Source organism: Lampris incognitus, chromosome 16, assembly GCF_029633865.1.
Source record: "Lampris incognitus isolate fLamInc1 chromosome 16, fLamInc1.hap2, whole genome shotgun sequence".
Classification (NCBI taxonomy): domain Eukaryota; kingdom Metazoa; phylum Chordata; class Actinopteri; order Lampriformes; family Lampridae; genus Lampris; species Lampris incognitus.
Window position 1 is genome coordinate 4745880 of NC_079226.1, and position 15096 is coordinate 4760975.

At 46.3% G+C, this 15096-nt stretch overlaps 1 protein-coding gene across 1 annotated transcript in view; it reads right to left on the reverse strand.

The window, feature by feature from the left end:
• mdga2a (MAM domain containing glycosylphosphatidylinositol anchor 2a) overlaps positions 1–15096 on the reverse strand; it is a 235533-nt gene that overhangs the window by 999 nt on the left and 219438 nt on the right. The window contains exons 14-16 of the mRNA XM_056296137.1: positions 12536–12700; positions 11288–11418; positions 5017–5116 (exon numbers count right to left, since the gene is read on the reverse strand). Of these exons, the coding sequence (XP_056152112.1) occupies positions 5017–5116; positions 11288–11418; positions 12536–12700 (396 nt within the window). The remainder of the gene's footprint in view (positions 1–5016; positions 5117–11287; positions 11419–12535; positions 12701–15096) is intronic.

Sequence of the window (15096 nt, forward strand, 5' to 3'; positions counted from 1 at the left end):
TGTATAGTGTACTGTCTATTTGTAGTAATATGTATAGTGCACTGTCTATTTGTAGTGATATGTATAGTGCACTGTCTATTTGTAGTAATACGTATAGTATATTGTCTGAACTCAGCCAGTGATTATACACAAGCCAGTGCATTCTTAGTGCCGGTCCCAAGCCCGGCTAAATGGGGAGGGTTGCGTCAGGTAGGGCATTCGGCGTAAAACCTTTGTCAAATCAAATATGTGGATCATAAATCAGATGTCCATACTGGATTGGCTGAGGCCCGGGTTACCAACATCCACCACCGGTACTGTTGGCCAGCAGGGTGCCAGTGGAAGCGATGTTACTGTTGGGCAAAGAAGCAGAAGCGGGGGAAGGCCTGTCCAGAGGCAGCAGGAGAGGAGGAAGGGTAGGAGTGTGGAGGTGAGAGTTGGAACGTTGAATGTTGGCACTATGACTGGTAAAGGGAGAGAGCTGGCTGATATGATGGAGAGAAGAAAGGTAGCTATACTGTGTGCAAGAGACCAGGTGGAAGGGGAGTAAGGCCAGGAGCATAGAAGGTGGTCTGTCCTCCTTCCAGTTCTCCATGGTGATGGTGGTCGCCACCTGGACACTGCTTGGCATCCCCCTCATCACATTTTCTTTCTACATATCTTATAAATCCATATAACTTTGTTATCCTGTTTTAATGTTATATCCTTCTCTCACTAAGCTGTGTGACTAATTTTCTTTTACATGGTGATGGTGGTCGCGTGGCTCGGGTCCTGGGCTGTTCCGGTGGCGTCTGGACACTACTTGGCATCCTCCTCATCATTTTCTTCATATATTTATAATTCCATTATAATTCTGTTATCCTCTTTCAATGTTGTATTGTGTAAATTGTGTAAACACAACATCATTGCACGTTGTCCGTCTTAGGAGAGAGATCCCTCCTCTGTTGCTCTCCCTGAGGTTTCTTAGATTTCTTCCTATACGAGGGTCTAAGGACAGGATGTTGTGTTGCTGTAAAGCCCCTTGAGGCAAATGTGTAATTTGTGATATTGGGCTATATAAATAACACTGACTTGACTTCATTTCATCTCATCTTCCGCCGCTTATCCGGGGTCGGGTCGCAGTGGCAGCAAGCTAAGTATGGTACTCCAGGCGTCCCTCTCCCCAGCAACACCCTCCAGCTCCTCCTGGGGGATCCCAAGGCGTTCCAAGGCCAGATTGGACATGTAGTCCCTCCAGAGCAGTGTTTCTCAACCCAGTCCTCAAGGAACCCCTATCCTGCAGATTTTCATTGTAACCCTGCATAGGTAGCCCTGCTTGTACTTACTCGACCAATCGTCTCGCCGCACTTAGTTATGCAAGGTGTGCAACATCTGACAAAATTCATTGCTGATTGGTTGAATAACTACAAACAGGTACCTATTCAGGGTTGCAAAGAAAATATGCAGGATAGGGGTTCTTTGAGGACTGGGTTGAGAAACACTGCTCCATAGAGTTCTGGGTCTACCCCGGGGTCTCCTCCCAGTTGGCCGTGCCTGGTAAACCTCCAAAGGAAGGCGCCCAGGAGGCATCCTAATCAGATGCCCAAACCATCTCAACTGGCTGCTTTCGATGCGAAGGAGCAGCAGCTCTACTCCGAGCTCCCTCCGGATGTCCGAGCTCCTCCCCCTATCTCTAAGGCTGAGCTCAGACACCCTACGGAGGAAACTAATTTCAGCTGCTTGTATCCAAGATCTCACCCTTTCGGTCACTACCCAAAGCTCATGACCATAGGTGAGGGTCGGAAGGAAGATTGACTGGTAAATTAAGAGCTTTGCCTTCCGGCTCAGCTCCCTCTTCACCACAACGGTCCGGTACAACATCCACATTACTGCTGATGTTGCACCAATCCACCTGTCAATCTCCTGCTCCATCCTACCCTCACTCGTGAAAAAGACCCCGAGATACTTGAACTCCTTCACTTGAGGCAACAACTCATCCCCAACCTGGAGGGAGCAATCCACCATTTTCCAGTAGAGAACCAAGGCCTCAGACTTGGAGGTGCTGACTCTCATCCCGACCATTTCACACTCAGCTGCAAACCGCCCCAGTTCACGCTGGAGGTCACGTTCTGATGAAGCCAACAAAACCACATCATTTGCGAAGAGCAGAGATGCAATTCTGAGGTTCCCAAAATGGACACACTCCTCACCTTGGCTGCACCTTGAGATCCTGTCCATGAATATCACAAACATCGGAGGCAAGGGACAACCTTGGCGGAGTGCGACACCCACCGAAAACATGTTTGACTTTGGGCCAAGAATGCGGACACAGCTCTCACTTTGGTTATACAAGGACTGGATGGATTGTAGCGACTGCCCCGGTACCCCATACTCCTGCAGTGTTCCCCACAGAGTGCCCTGGGGTACACAGTCTTGACTTGGCTTGTTCCTAGGAAATTCTGGAAAATGATAAAATCACTCTCTGCTAACTCAAGCAGCAATGAGCTTCCACTGTGCATTACTGCTGATTCAGGACCAGTGTCAAAGCTGAGATGTTGGATTGTTTAAACAGATATTTTATTACCTCTAGCTCCCTGTTTGACTCCTCCCCCTCATTCAACTCACTGACCTGCTCTGAACATGTGACCTCCTCCTCAGTCAGTTGTGCTGCTGGTAATGGTGCTTCTCACATCTTAAAAAGACTGGATACCAGAAAATCAGCAGGTCCTGCTAATCTGCATCCATTCTTTTTAAAACTTCCTATCAAAGTTAATGCTGTTCCACTCACCCACATTTTTAACCTCGCTTTGAAAACAAGAACTAGTCCACCGACTTAGAAAACCGGACATGTGCTGCCTCGGTTAAAAGGAGGGGACACCTCGGTGCAGAATAATTATAGCCCTATTTCCAATTCATCTTTTTTTGCTATGGTTCTGGAAAACCTGGTTAGTAACCAGCTTAAGGAATTTCCCTGCACCAGTGACATTTTATCAGTCCATCGGTCTGGATTCAGAAAGCAGCACAGTACCAACACTGCTGCAACACAAGTAACACTGCTCTTTTAATTGATTTCTAAGGCTTTTGATACAGTGGACCATATTATCTTAAAGCAGAGACTACTGGTTTGAAAACTATCTGAATGGAGAGGTCAATGTGCAAAATATAAGGGTTTGTTTTCACGTATGCTTGGTGTCAACAAGGGCATGCCTCAGCATTCGGTTTTGGGGCTGACAGTATTCACCATCTATGTAAATGACCTAGGCCTGGATTTACCTAATGCAGCTCTTGCATTTATATGCTGATGACGCTGTTGTATATTACGGTACCAGTATGACAACTCAAGCCCTAGAGTCACCGCAGACTGCTTTTAACATCGTTCAGGCACACCTGTACCAACTCAAACTGGTGTTGAGTGTTGACAAAACCAAAAGGATGTTGTTTACAAATGCAAAGAAGTTGCCTCTTGTGCTTCCAAGTGTGACATCTGCTCAAGGCACTGCAGTGGCTCTTGTGTGGAGGGAGTTACAAGTACCTCGGTCTCATCATTGATGACCACCTGACTTTTAAATGTCATACTGAACAGCTTTTAAAGAGGCTGAAGCTAAAGCCGAGCTTCTACTTAAAAAATAAATAGTTTCTCTTTTAAATCTAGAGAAAGACTAGTTGCTGCAACTTTCCTGACGCCGCTTGATTACGGCGATGTGCTCTATATGAATGCCGCTGCCCATCGTCTTCATATGTTGGATACTGCTTCCCTCAGGGCTCTGAGGTTCATCACTGGGTGGAAGCCCCTCACACATCACTGGAATCTGTATTCCTGAGCCAACTGGTCTTTTCACACCATGTGTAGATCAATTTCTTGGTTTACATATATTTTTAAGTCCATCCTTGGTTTGCTGCCTTCTTATCTATGTTTTTCTATCTCCCGTAATCTCGGCAGCTATCGGCTACAATCTCAGGACTATTTGACGTTGTTGGTACCCACAGTCCGTGGTGAGCTCGGCAAAAAGACATTTTCTTACTCTGCACCTTCTGTCTGGAACTCACTAGAAAAGGACCTGAAACTGCCTAATGTGATTCCACTGGGGGACTTTAAGCAACTTATTAATTTATTGATGATGTACTCCGCTAACATTTGCACGTGTGCACTTTAACCTTTAATATTGTTTTAACTGCACTGACTTGTTTATTTATTTATGTTTATTTCGTGTCCCTTATATTCTGTGCAACTTAAATGTCTGCGTGCTGCTGACTTGGTCAGAATAAGACTACTTGTCTCAATGAGACCTTCCTGATTAAAAAAAGGTTAAATAAAAAAACAAAACTGTATAGTGTACTGTCTATATGTAGTAATATATATCACGTACTGTCTATATGTATGTATAGTCTACTGTCTATATGGAGTAATATATATCATGTACTGTCTCTATGCATGTATAGTCTACTGTCCATATGTAGTAATATATATCATGTACTGTCTATATGTATGTATAGTCTACTGTCTATATGTAGTAATATATATAATGTACTGTCTATATGCATGTATAGTCTACTGTCTATATGTAGTAATATATATCATGTACTGTCTATATGTATGTATAGTCTACTGTCTGTATGGAGTAATATATATCATGTACTGTCTATATGTAATAATATGTATAGTCTACTGTCTGTATGTGGTAATATATATAGTCTACTGTCTGTATGGAGTAATATATATCATGTACTGTCTATATGTAGTAACATGTATAGTCTACTGTCTGTATGTGGTAATATGTATAGTCTACTGTCTGTATGTGGTAATATGTATAGTCTACTGTCTGTATGTGGTAATATGTATAGTCTACTGTCTGTATGTGGTAATATGTATAGTGTACTGTCTGTATGTGGTAATATGTATAGTCTACTGTCTGTATGTGGTAATATGTATAGTCTACTGTCTGTATGTGGTAATATGTATAGTCTACTGTCTGTATGTGGTAATATGTATAGTCTACTGTCTGTATGTGGTAATATGTATAGTCTACTGTCTGTATGTGGTAATATGTATAGTCTTACTGTTGGGTGGGGGATCTTTACACTCTCCCTCCTCTATGGTGACATCATCAATGGCTATATCTCCCTCGATGCCAGGACCCCGCACCCCCTCCATGACCATCTAGAGGTGAGAGAGAGAAAGAGAGGGAGATTCCAGTTGAACACAATTCCAAGACTCACCAGTCAAACTCCGGTCTTTTGGTCACAGGTCATTTGGGAACTTATCCGGTTTTAACGGTTATTAACTGTCATTTGAAGTTCTACTGTAGTTCCACTGTACTACTGCACCTCATGTTACAGTACCTGTGTGGTTCTATGTCTAACTTTTTTTTTTTGTTTAAATGTTATTTATTGTCACGTCCTGCACATTATGCCCAAGAACCAAATTGCCCTTTGGGGATGAATGAAGCTTTATTGTGTTGTGTTGTGTTGTGTTGTGTTGTGTTGTATCCGGCTAGTTAGCTGCTTAATTAGCAAAACATAAGCAGTTAATTTTGGGGTTCTTAAATCAGACACTTACACTGAGAGCAACAACAGAATCAAGTCAATCAACATTATAAATAAACCAACAGTCAGGAGGTCAAAGGTCACAGCTATTGGAGGAACTGTTCATGTGACCTCAGCAAGTTATGTTAACGATTTACATTGAATTAGTTATTGGTTGTTATCAGGGACTAACTGTTCATCCTATACACAAACTTTTTTTTGACCACTCCCTGAAGTTGTAATTTTCATTTGGCTGATAATGCTGTGTGGAGTCGAAACAGGCGGTTTTCTTGCTCCGCTCTCTCTGGTTCTGACCCGCGTCGTTTACTTAGAGAAGTCAAACATTAAAGTCTACAGTGACAAGAATTACCTCCAGTGTTTAATACTGCCTGACATTGGAACCCTGGGCCACACAGGACGGGTAGATAACAGACACCAAGTTTCTGTATTAAACTAACATGAGAGGAGCATCGGCATGGCTCAGGAGGTAGAGCGGGTCATTGGAAGGTTGCTGGTTTGATCCCCGGCTCCTCCAGAGGGTGTGTCGAAGTGTCCTTGAGCAAGACACTGAACCCCTAACTGCTCCTGATGGGCAGGTTGGCGCCTTGTATGGCAGCCTCCGCCATCCGTGTGTGAATGTGAGTGTGAAGGTGTGAAGGTGTGTGTGAAGGTGTGAATGTGAATGTGTGAAGGTGTGTGTGAATGTGTGAATGTGAGTGTGAATGTGTGAATGTGAGTGTGAATGTGTGAATGTGTGTGTGAAGGTGTGAAGGTGTGTGTGAAGGTGTGAATGTGAGTGTGAATGTGTGAATGTGAGTGTGAATGTGTGAATGTGTGTGTGAAGGTGTGAAGGTGTGTGTGAAGGTGTGAATGTGAGTGTGAAGGTGTGAAGGTGTGTGTGAAGGTGTGAATGTGAATGTGTGAAGGTGTGTGTGAATGTGTGAAGGTGAGTGTGAATGTGTGAATGTGAGTGTGAATGTGTGAAGGTGAGTGTGAATGTGTGAATGTGAGTGTGAATGTGTGAATGTGAGTGTGAATGTGTGAAGGTGAGTGTGAATGTGTGAAGGTGAGTGTGAAGGTGTGAAGGTGTGTGTGAAGGTGAGTGTGAATGTGTGAAGTGTGTGTGAAGGTGTGAAGGTGTGTGTGAAGGTGTGTGTGAAGGTGTGAATGTGAGTGTGAATGTGTGAAGGTGAGTGTGAATGTGTGAAGGTGAGTGTGAATGTGTGAAGGTGTGTGTGAAGGTGTGAAGGTGTGTGTGAAGGTGAGTGTGAATGTGTGAAGTGTGTGTGAAGGTGTGAAGGTGTGTGTGAATGTGTGAATGTGAGTGTGAAGGTGTGAAGGTGTGAAGGTGAGTGTGAATGTGTGAATGTGAATGTGTGAAGGTGTGTGTGAATGTGTGAATGTGAGTGTGAATGTGTGAAGGTGTGTGTGAATGTGTGAATGTGAGTGTGAATGTGTGAATGTGTGTGTGAATGTGTGAAGGTGTGTGTGAATGTGTGAAGGTGTGTGTGAAGGTGTGAAGGTGTGTGTGAAGGTGTGAATGTGAGACGCACTGTGAGTGGTCGGTGGACTAGAAAAGCGCCATATAAATGCAGTCATCATCATCATCATCATCATCATCATCATTACATTTATATAGTGCTTTTCTAGACACCCAAAGTGCTTCACAGTGAAGGGGGTAACTCACTTCAACCACCACCAATGTGTAGCACCACCTGGGTGATGCACGGCAGCCATTTTGCACCACAACGCTCACCACAAATCAGTCCATTTACCATTTACACTTGAAAGGCTGTGCAGAGTTTCTGTCTGTCTGTTTCTCTCTTTTCTGTCTGCCTTACTGTCTGTCTGTCCTTCACGGGGCAGCTTCATGAAGACAGCAGAGTGTTTAACCCCAACCGGTCCGCAGTCCTCAGAACACGAATCACATTTTAAAGTCTGACCAAAATCCCAATCCCAACAGTTTCTAGCATCTTTTTTTTCCCCTTCTTCCCAATAGTATCCGGCCAAGTACCCCAGTCCTCCGAGCCGTCCCGGTCTCTGCTCCACCCCCTCTGCTGATCCGGGGAGGGCTGCAGACTACCACATGCCTCCTCCTCCTATACATGTGGAGTCGCTAGCCACTTCTTCTCACCTGACGGAGGAGTTTCACCAGGGGGACTGTTACGGCCACGGGTGTGTCCGTGTCCGTCTGGTTGTTTTGTGTTGCCTCCTGTGTCTAACCCGCCCTCTGACTCTACATTCAGGTCTCCGCCACGTGCTCCTCATCACCTAATCAACCCGGCAACAAATCGTCCAACTTCCATGTGCAGTCTGCTGTTTAAACCCCCACATGTCTGCAGCTCCCCGGCCAGCTAGTTTAGTTTGTGTTGATGTGTAGCTCCTTTGTGTTGATGTTTGTCTCTGTAGCTACTTTGTGTTGATGTTTGTCTCTGTAGCTCCTTTGTGTTGATGTTTGTCTCTGTAGCTACTTTGTGTTAATGTTTGTCTCTGTAGCTACTTTGTGTTGATGTTTGTCTCTGTAGCTCCTTTGTGTTGATGTTTGTCTCTGTAGCTACTTTGTGTTGATGTTTGTCTCTGTAGCTACTTTGTGTCGATGTTTGTCTCTGTAGCTACTTTGTGTCGATGTTTGTCTCTGTAGCTACTTTGTGTCGATGTTTGTCTCTGTAGCTACTTTGTGTCGATGTTTGTCTCTGTAGCTACTTTGTGTCGATGTTTGTCTCTGTAGCTACTTTGTGTCGATGTTTGTCTCTGTAGCTACTTTGTGTCGGTGTTTGTCTCTGTAGCTACTTTGTGTCGGTGTTTGTCTCTGTAGCTACTTTGTGTCGATGTTTGTCTCTGTAGCTACTTTGTGTCGATGTTTGTCTCTGTAGCTACTTTGTGTCGATGTTTGTCTCTGTAGCTACTTTGTGTCGATGTTTGTCTCTGTAGCTACTTTGTGTCGATGTTTGTCTCTGTAGCTACTTTGTGTCGATGTTTGTCTCTGTAGCTACTTTGTGTCGATGTTTGTCTCTGTAGCTACTTTGTGTCGATGTTTGTCTCTGTAGCTACTTTGTGTCGATGTTTGTCTCTGTAGCTACTTTGTGTCGATGTTTGTCTCTGTAGCTACTTTGTGTCGATGTTTGTCTCTGTAGCTACTTTGTGTTGATGTTTGTCTCTGTAGCTACTTTGTGTTGGTGTTTGTCTCTGTAGCTACTTTGTGTTGATGTTTGTCTCTGTAGCTACTTTGTGTTGATGTTTGTCTCTGTAGCTACTTTGTGTTGATGTTTGTCTCTGTAGCTACTTTGTGTTGATGTTTGTCTCTGTAGCTACTTTGTGTTGATGTGTAGCTACTTTGTGTTGATGTTTGTCTCTGTAGCTACTTTGTGTTGATGTGTAGCTACTTTGTGTTGATGTTTGTCTCTGTAGCTACTTTGTGTTGATGTTTGTCTCTGTAGCTACTTTGTGTTGATGTTTGTCTCTGTAGCTACTTTGTGTTGATGTTTGTCTCTGTAGCTACTTTGTGTTGATGTTTGTCTCTGTAGCTACTTTGTGTTGATGTTTGTCTCTGTAGCTAGTTTGTGTTGATGTTTGTCTCTGTAGCTACTTTGTGTTGATGTTTGTCTCTGTAGCTACTTTGTGTTAATGTTTGTCTCTGTAGCTACTTTGTGTTGATGTTTGTCTCTGTAGCTACTTTGTGTTGATGTTTGTCTCTGTAGCTACTTTGTGTTGATGTTTGTCTCTGTAGCTACTTTGTGTTGATGTTTGTCTCTGTAGCTACTTTGTGTTGATGTTTGTCTCTGTAGCTACTTTGTGTTGGTGTTTGTCTCTGTAGCTACTTTGTGTTGGTGTTTGTCTCTGTAGCTACTTTGTGTTGATGTTTGTCTCTGTAGCTACTTTGTGTTGATGTGTAGCTACTTTGTGTTGATGTTTGTCTCTGTAGCTACTTTGTGTTGATGTTTGTCTCTGTAGCTACTTTGTGTTGATGTTTGTCTCTGTAGCTACTTTGTGTTGATGTGTAGCTACTTTGTGTTGATGTTTGTCTCTGTAGCTACTTTGTGTTGATGTGTAGCTACTTTGTGTTGATGTTTGTCTCTGTAGCTACTTTGTGTTGATGTGTAGCTACTTTGTGTTGATGTTTGTCTCTGTAGCTACTTTGTGTTGATGTTTGTCTCTGTAGCTACTTTGTGTTGATGTGTAGCTACTTTGTGTTGATGTTTGTCTCTGTAGCTACTTTGTGTTGATGTTTGTCTCTGTAGCTACTTTGTGCTGATGTGTAGCTACTTAGTGTTGATGTTTGTCTCTGTAGCTACTTTGTGTTGATGTGTAGCTACTTTGTGTTAATGTTTGTCTCTGTAGCTACTTTGTGTTGATGTTTGTCTCTCTAGCTACTTTGTGTTGATGTGTAGCTACTTTGTGTTGATGTGTAGCTACTTTGTGTTGATGTTTGTCTCTGTAGCTACTTTGTGTTGATGTTTGTCTCTGTAGCTACTTTGTGTTGATTTTTGTCTCTGTAGCTACTTTGTGTTGATATTTGTCTCTGTAGCTACTTTGTGTTTGTAACGTCTGGCCCGTTTTCGGTTAAGTTTGCATTTTGACTATTTTGAGTTGTGTTTAGCGTTTAGTTCTTCTGGGCAAGGGGACCAAGGTCAGGTGCCCATGGGCAAACACCCCATCACGTAGCTTACCTCTGTTAGACACACTAGGTTAGGAGCGGTTGCCACCTTCTGTCTTTAGGTTTGGTGCTTTTGAGCACTGTCAGGTGTGGGTTACTTTTGTTAATAGTGTATTGTTTCCCTTGTCCTGTCATGGTGTCAATCAATATTTATATTTTATTATATTTAGACGTTTATGTCTCCCTGTGTTGCACCCTCACCTCACGGTTACCCAGTACACTAACTGTTGCACCCTCTCCAGACCGAGGGATGTAGCGTGTGGGAGGATCACGCTATCCCCCCCAGTTCCCCCTGCCCCCCGAACAGCTGCCCCAACCCACCAGAGGAGGTGCTAGTGCAGCAACCAGGACACCTACTGGCATCCATCTTCCCACCCGCAGACACGGCCAATTGTCTCTGTAGGGACGCCCGACCAAGCCGGAGGTAACGCGGGGATTCGAACTGGTGATCCCCGTGTTGGTAGGCAACGGAATAGACCGCCACGCTACCTGGATGCTTAACATCATTATAACTGAAATCATTATCCATTGTTTTACTGTTTCCTCCTATGATAGAACGGTGTTTATTAAAGGCAGAATTCTGTATTTCTGTTTGTATAGAAGCTCCTGCTAGTTCAGCTCCCCTCCGATGATGTTCTATTAACCAGGGCCTTGAGGCCATCAGACACCGAGCCAATCAGATCACACCCTCACATTCTGGATCATAACCAACCGGTACAGGCTAGCTTGCAGTGTCAATCACAGGCGAGCTCCTGAGTGCTGCACCACCCCCTCAGAGGTGCTCAGGCAACTGAGAACAGCCACATATAAATACTACATAAAACTATTAGGTTCTCATTTAAAGGTACAGAAACCACCAACAAATGTTTTATAATACTGTGTGCAAGATGTTGAAACCTAAATAATCAAACATCCTCCCTGGTTCGGTCCGACTTTAAAATAGAAGGCTAACCATCAGATTTGTTCAAGGCAGCGTATCGATGGTGGCGAGGCCGGATGGGGCCGATGTGTTCTGATTCGAACCCAGGCCGCTGCAGTAAGGACTCAGTCTTATGTCGTAGGCACTCTACCAGGTGAGCCACCGGGCCGCCCCCATGTGGACGTGTTTGGCACATGGCGGCATGGGGTTGAGTTGGATGTGATGGCTGGTACCTGGAAGGTGGTGGTAGGATGGATGTTGACCTTGGCCTGCCTCCAGCGGTCACCCTGGTTACCAGACAAACTCCAGATGGCGGTGTCTGTCGCCGCCTGAGCCTTCTGACGCAGAAACACGTTGAGCGTACCTGAAAGACACACAGACACAGACGGATGTCTTTAAACCACAGACGAGGAGGCCAGCCACAGCCTTCAGAGTACTGCTGGTGGTCTGGCTAGTCTTACCTTCCCCGGCCTGGCAGCCGTAAATAACTACCCTACCAGCCAGTTACAAGTAGGGGCTGACTGATCAGGAAAAAACAAGTATGCGGTATGAACATCATGTTTCTTTCTGAATACGATAGTCGTCCGACTCATGTGGACTACCGTCCATGCTGAGAAACTCATCCGGCTGTGAGTGTGGACTCGGGTACGAATGACTCATCTCACACTGCTCCCGAAACACAAACCAAGACTCATTGTGTAAATAGTCTGAAAATCTGGAATATTCTCCCACTGAAAGTGAGGAAAGACACTTCAACAGCTTTTATAAGTTCTGCTGGGCGTCGGGGTGGCGTGGTGGTCTATTCTGTTGGCTACCAACACGAGGATCTCCGGTTTGAATCCCCGTGTTGCCTCCGGCTTGGTCGGGCGTCTCTACAGACACAATTGGCTGTGTCTGCGGGTGGGAGCCGGATGTGGGTGTGTGTCCTGGTCGCTACACTAGCGCCTCCTCTGGTCAGTCGGGGCGCCTGTTCGGGGGGGAGGGGGAACTGGGGGGGGAATAGCGTGATCCTCCTACACGCTACGTCCCCCTGGTGAAACTCCTCACTGTCAGGTGAAAAGAAGCGGCTGGTGACTCCACATGTATGGGAGGAGGCATGTGGTAGTCTGCAGCCCTCCTGGATCAGCAGAGGGGGGCGGAGCAGAGACCGGGACGGCTCGGGAGAGTTCTTGTAGTTTTTGGATGTGTGTTTTTGTGTTTGTGTTGCACTGCTGTGGGCTGAGGGACACGATGCTTTGCTTCATTTCATGTCCACAAGAGCACGGCATGAAACGACAGTGTTTCTGATTCTCAGGAGGACTACACTGAAAGATTATGTAAAATTATATATAAAGATTATATATAAATCATGTATCAACCGATGAAAGTTTTGGAGCAGGAAAAAGACAGGCCCAGGAGGACTTGCCCAGGAGCCGTCAACACCGAGGCCTTCGGTGATCCGTTGCCTGGCGTCTGAACAGGCTGGGTTACGGCTGTCTTACCTATATGCTTTCCATACATGTGGTAGTAGAAGGCGAAGCAGTAGCTGGGATTCGGGGTGGGGGCGCCGTAGCTGTTCTTGGAGCCCACGTTGAAGGTTGGGGTCAGCAGCCGGGCCTTGTCACCTTGCAGCCGTGGTCTGGAAGTCTCGATGTACATGTAGAAACCTGCAAGACAAGACACGAGACAGGAACTCAATCTGTCTGAGGGTCAAACAGTCCAGGAAGTGGATTTCCTTCAACATCCAAAACCTGATAGAGTTTCACTTATCTTATATCATTACGTATGCAACAGCCCTTTTCCACGAACATGGCCGACGCCTGGTCACCTCGTCTTGGCAGGGTCACACCAACGCCATCACCGTTACTTCTAACGTGCTCACCAAAGCTAACGATAGCTCCTGTGCGGTTAGCATTTTGTGACCTTCAACCACAATCACTTTTTACAGTCGTGCAGTCAGCCGATACCAGAAACAGAACGATATCACAGCCCCATCACCTCTGTTGTGTGACCAGCTACAGCAAAACACCAACCAATCAAAGACCAAGACGGAAGCAACAGACACCTGGCTGGCAATGACACCTTTTGCACGGCGGCACAGTGGTTAGCGCGGTCGCCTCGCAGCAAGACAGTCCTGGGATCGAACCCCGGGGTAGTCCAACCTCGGTGGGTCGTCCCGGGTCGTCCTCTGTGTGGAGTTTGCATGTTCTCCCCGTGTCTGTGTGGGTTTCCTCCCACAGTCCAAAGACCTGTAGGTCAGGTGGATCACCCGTACTACATTGTCCCTAGGTGTCAATGTGAGTGATGGCCTGGCGGCCTGTCCAGGGTGTCTCCCCGCCTGCCGCCCAATGACTGCTGGGATAGGCTCCAGCATCCCCGCGACCCTGAGAGCAGGATGAGCGGTCTGGATAATGGATGGATGGGTGGGTGGATGGACGGGTGGATGGATGGACGGGTGGATGGTGCGATTCCATCAACTCACTGCCAAGAGTTGAGGCTGCGTTGGCCATGTTTGTGAAAAAGTCTGTAGACAGCTTAAGTGTGATGGGACTTTTCCACCCAAATAATGGATTCTGGCTCCACCACCTTGCCAGACTGCTGGGAACATGAACAGGGGTATAAATCAGCGTGCTGGATCACATGTGATGCCATGCTGATGGTTCTGATGAACACATTTGGATTTAACGAGGATTTCTATATTAAGGTGCTTGTCAACCAATTTTGAAACTGCAATGAAAAAACATTATGTGTATGTGTCCTGGTCGCTGCACTAGCGCCTCCTCTGGTCGGTCGGGGTACCTGTTTGGGGGGGGGGACTGGGGGGGAATAGCGTGATCCTCCCACGCGCTCCGCCCCCCTGGGGAAACTCCTCACTGTCAGGTGAAAAGAAGCGGCTGGCGACTCCACCTGTATGGGAGGAGGCATGTGGTAGTCTGCAGCCCTCCTGGATCAGCAGAGGGGGGTGGAGCAGAGACCGGGCCGGCTCGGGGGAGTGGGGTAATAGGCTGGATACAATTGGGGAGAAAAAGGGGGACAAAGGACGCAGAGTCACACTTAGTTTGAAATGAGATGAGGCCGATAAGAGGTCCCAGGAAGTCCCCGGTGGCGTGTCTAGCGCCTGGGCGTCTCACAGTTCAGGAGGGAATGGTCGGTGGACAGGAAACCAGCTAAGCCCTTAACTTGAGCTGCAGCCGGAACCACAGGGACACCAGGAGGAACTTGGAAGATGAAAACAAGACTTCGGCCGGCGAGCCGCCTCGTCCCAGTGCTGAACGTTCTATCAGACAGAATACTGTAACGACCACGGATGACTAGACTCGCTAGCCCCTGGCTAACGGGTCGGACACTACCACACTACCACACACTACCACACAGTCACTACCACACACTACCACACAACCACACAGTCACTACCACACACTACCACACAGTCACTACCACACTACCACACAGTCACTACCACACTACCACACAGTCACTACCACACTACCACACAGTCACTACCACACTACCACACTACCACACACTACCACACAGTCACTACCACACTACCACACAGTCACTACCACACTACCACACAGTCACTACCACACTACCACACTACCACACACTACCACACAGTCACTACCACACAGTCACTACCACACTACCACACAGTCACTACCACACTACCACACAGTCACTACCACACTACCACACAGTCACTACCACACTACCACACACTACCACACAGTCACTACCACACTACCACACAGTCACACACTACCACACTACCACACACTACCACACAGTCACTACCACACTACCACACAGTCACACACTACCACACTACCACACACTACCACACAGTCACTACCACACTACCACACAGTCACTACCACACAGTCACTACCACACTACCACACAGTCACTACCACACTACCACACAGTCACTACCACACTACCACACAGTCACTACCACACTACCACACAGTCACTACCACACTACCACACACTACCACACAGTCACTACCACACAACCACACAGTCACTACCACACACTACCACACAGTCACTACCACAC